Source organism: Dendrobium catenatum, unplaced genomic scaffold, assembly GCF_001605985.2.
Source record: "Dendrobium catenatum unplaced genomic scaffold, ASM160598v2 original_scaffold_76227, whole genome shotgun sequence".
NCBI lineage: Eukaryota > Viridiplantae > Streptophyta > Magnoliopsida > Asparagales > Orchidaceae > Dendrobium > Dendrobium catenatum.
Window position 1 is genome coordinate 231,052 of NW_021394673.1, and position 3,856 is coordinate 234,907.

Here is a 3,856-nt window from a genome sequence, read left to right on the forward strand (position 1 = left end):
TTTGCTCCCCTTGAGCTCTCTCTCTCTTTCTCTTCACGCTCTCATGCAAGAAGAAGAAAAGAAGCACAAACTAGATTTTCATTCAAATATTCATTAACCTCATACAATGATACATGACCCCTATATATAGGTCATGAGATACAAGAAAATAAAAGCATAAATAATGACTAAATCGCCCTCGGGGCCCCAACATGACTCACTCACACAAGGGTAAAACAGGAATACTGAAAACTGAAAATGCATGAATAACTAAAAATATAAGTTCTGAATCGTGGCCATCGATCGGCGATGCTTCCGGCGATATACGTGTCTGAACCGTTGATCGATGACCTCATCACTAACTCTATATGACTAAAAAAGGAAAATTTTCCTTAGAGCCCATTTGGTTGCGTGAAGTTGGAAAACAAGTTTTGAAGAGTGTTATTAGGCTTTAAGCTGCACAAACTCTATTAGCGGCTGATTTCTTGCTTAAAGATATAAAACACGTTTTGAATATTGATGAGTTTTGAGGGATTTTGTGGAGCCTGGACAGGTTGATTTCTGACAGGGATTTTTTTTTTTCTAAAATATGTTTTCTAACTGCAAGCAGCCAAATGGAGCCTAAAACTCTGTCAAATTTACTAATTTCAATATGAAGCCATCATTTTTCAGAATACATTTTCTATCTAAAAGCAAACAAGTAATATGGGAGGCTCTCCAAACTGGCAAACTCTAATTCAGCCCAATTGGGACTGAATTAAGCAAGCTAATAATTGGATCACCTATATCGAACCAAATGCCAATGGACTCAAGTTAGGCTTAAAACAAGCAAAGAGACCCTGTTATCAAGGTGTGGACTTAATTCAAGCCAAATAATTTCAAAATAATAAGTTTAGGCATGGCTTCGATGCCAACTAATCAAGTAGGTGGGATTTTAAAGATATAATCAAAGCTGAAAGAAGTTTAAATAGGTACCTAAATCCACCATTCAAACCATGCATGGAGGATTTCAGCCACATCAAGGAGAGAAAACTTCCAATCAAGATTGTGAAAATCGGACTGGACAACAAACTAAAAGGAGAGGTTTATAGTTTGATGGTTAAACTAAGATCGAACCGGATGATGTAATAAATACTAAAATTATTCACATATAATATAAATCATGTAATTAAAATTTTAACAAATAATACATAACTATTCTAATTAAAGCTCATTAACAAGCTCAATTAAAACTCAATAAAGCTTATTAAAAGCTCGATTAATCATTCATGTAAATATTACAAATATAATTATAATATTAAATAAGTTTTAAAATTAAAAAAGTTTATATATATACAATCCCGAATATTTAAGTGCAATTTTCTGGTAGTGCCAAATCGATTTTGTATCACCAAGTGAGCGGGAAGTGACAACCCAGATTTTGCAATTGTACCCTTAAAGGTTTTAATTAGGATATGCTACTATAAGAACACTAACAGCTCAAACTTTTGAGAAAGCATCATGACGATGATAAAAGAAAGAGAGAAACTTAAAAGTGAACATACTTGTATGTGAAGAATTGTATCACGACTGTAGATCACATCAAATGTCTCATCTGGATATGTTTTCTTAGTACAATCAGCAACCTCGAACTCAATGGAGTACTTGCACCCAATGGCTCGCTCCAATGCAAAGGAAATCATATTTATGGAGAGATCAATCCCAACCACATCAACATCAAAGTTTTCCGACATATAGAAGTCACCTCCACCTATGCCACAACCCACATCAAGAACTTTCTGTCCAGCCTTGAGCTCTAATTTTGCGACAAATTCCTTAGTTGTCTCTGACAAATAGAACTACTATTAGAAACAATGATAGAATAGGAGAAAAGAGGAAGTGTAAATAAACACAGAAAAAAAATTTCACAAAAGACTTGTAAATCAAATCATCCTTATAATTAAACAAACTAAATTACGTCCAAAAATAATAATCACATTATTATATCCCACCTGCGGACAAGCTGCATTAATATCTTTATAAGGTAAACAAGCAGAAAAACATGGACCTACTTCAAAAATTAAAATTACGAAACTGTAGGATAGCTGTTACAATCTTCAAGAAAGACCATATTAAAAAGAATCCATCAACGAGATGCAATTAGGGAAGCTAAGTCAAAATGTTCAATGTGCGGCAAACAAGTGCTAAGAATAGCCAATTAGGATATCCACAACCCTAAATGCTAAGGCGGTGTTTGGATCAACTTAGTTTTCCTTTTCTTTCATTCACTTAAAAATTATATGATTAGAATATCTTAATTTATATTTTCATCAAAAATAAATAAAAAAGATTGACAAACCAAAAGAATAAAGCTATACATAGATACATAAATATATATAATAAATTTTATTTAATTTACGAACAATGCCAAATGAGAATAATCCTAATTACATGTTATTTAAATCTTAATTAATTTTAAGTTAACATCGTAATCAATAATTGATAATGATTTGCTATCTTAAAAAAACTTTAATTTATTAGTCAAATTAGATTTAAATTAATATTTTAATTATACAAACTTACACAATTATCTTAAATAGCTATAATAAATAGCTTATTATTGTTTACTGTTGAATCACGCAGCCAAGAGGAGGCCATTTCAGCAATTCATGGGCAACAATCTGAGGGTTGCAGTTGGAGACCCGTGGGCACCAATCTGAGGGTTGCAGTTGGAGATCCGTGGGTAGCAATCTAAGGGCTGTAGTTGGAGATCCGTGGGAAGCAATCTAAGGGTTGCAGTTGGAGATCCAACATATATGTTGATGCGAAACAAACAAGAATTGCCGGGAATATTTAAAAGAATAATGTTTCGTAAGGCGAGATTCAAGAGCTTTCAATTGTTAAGACTAGAAGTTTGGAACAACTGAAGATAAATCTGAAATTATCACAGTAAAAACAAATATGTAGTAATACAACCCCACGGTTATCATGCTCACTCACACTCAAAGTACGGCTTAGCGGAGAAAGGTCTTCAGCACCCCCAACGATGCCACGAGGACGGTCGCAACGCCAATGGTCTTAATCCACGGAAAGGTCGACGATGGTGTAGGGGTAGCCACGGACGGAGGAGTAGATCTCCCAACAAGATGCCAAGGCGTCTTAGGCTTTTGAAGATCGATCGTATGCGCTAAGCAGTAGAGGATGCACTTGACATATCTTTCCACCGTCTCGTCATATTAAGAATGTCAATCTCCCCATGATCGTTGTAAGCGAACCCGTGATTAGCCTCGGGATTGGCCATTCGACATTGAAGAGGAGATGAGAGGACGTCATCTTCTTGTAGCTTCAAAATTCCCAAGGGAGGGAGCAAGGAGAGGGGCGGACAGGGTGGAGAAGAGAAAGAGGGGAGGAGTGGGTCGGCTAAAGGGAAGAATTAGGTTTAAACCAAGAGGGGAATAGAGCTTTTAATCCAAACCTGAAATTAATTTCAGGTTTTGAGTAAATTTGGAGGGGAATCCGATTTGAAATTAATTTCAAATTTCAAATGGGATCTAGGGGAGTTAGTGGGCAATTAATGGGAGCCCATCAAGGGAGGCTGATGGCATTGAGAGAGAGGGAGGAGATTGGGGAAGGATTTAGGAAGTTTTCAAAGAGGGATTGTGGATTAGGAAAGTTATTAGGAGATCCAATTATTTAAAATTAAAATTAGAATCATAAATAAAAACTTTCCTAAATAGGAATTCCAAAATTGGAAAGATTTTGAAATTCAAAATTTGAATTTCAAATGGAATCAAATTTTCCCTCTCATGCCTAACTAAATTTGAAAAGTATTATGATGATTGAAATCATCATCATGATGGAAAATTGGTATTGGAGGGGGCGGCGACAAGAGGAGGGG

General features: G+C 35.4%; 1 protein-coding gene across 1 annotated transcript in view; it reads right to left on the reverse strand.

The window, feature by feature from the left end:
• LOC110116577 (phosphomethylethanolamine N-methyltransferase) overlaps positions 1–3,856 on the reverse strand; it is a 55,983-nt gene that overhangs the window by 8,680 nt on the left and 43,447 nt on the right. Inside the window, exon 8 of the mRNA XM_020850220.2 lies at positions 1,524–1,804. Coding sequence (XP_020705879.1) covers positions 1,524–1,804 — 281 coding nt within the window. The remainder of the gene's footprint in view (positions 1–1,523; positions 1,805–3,856) is intronic.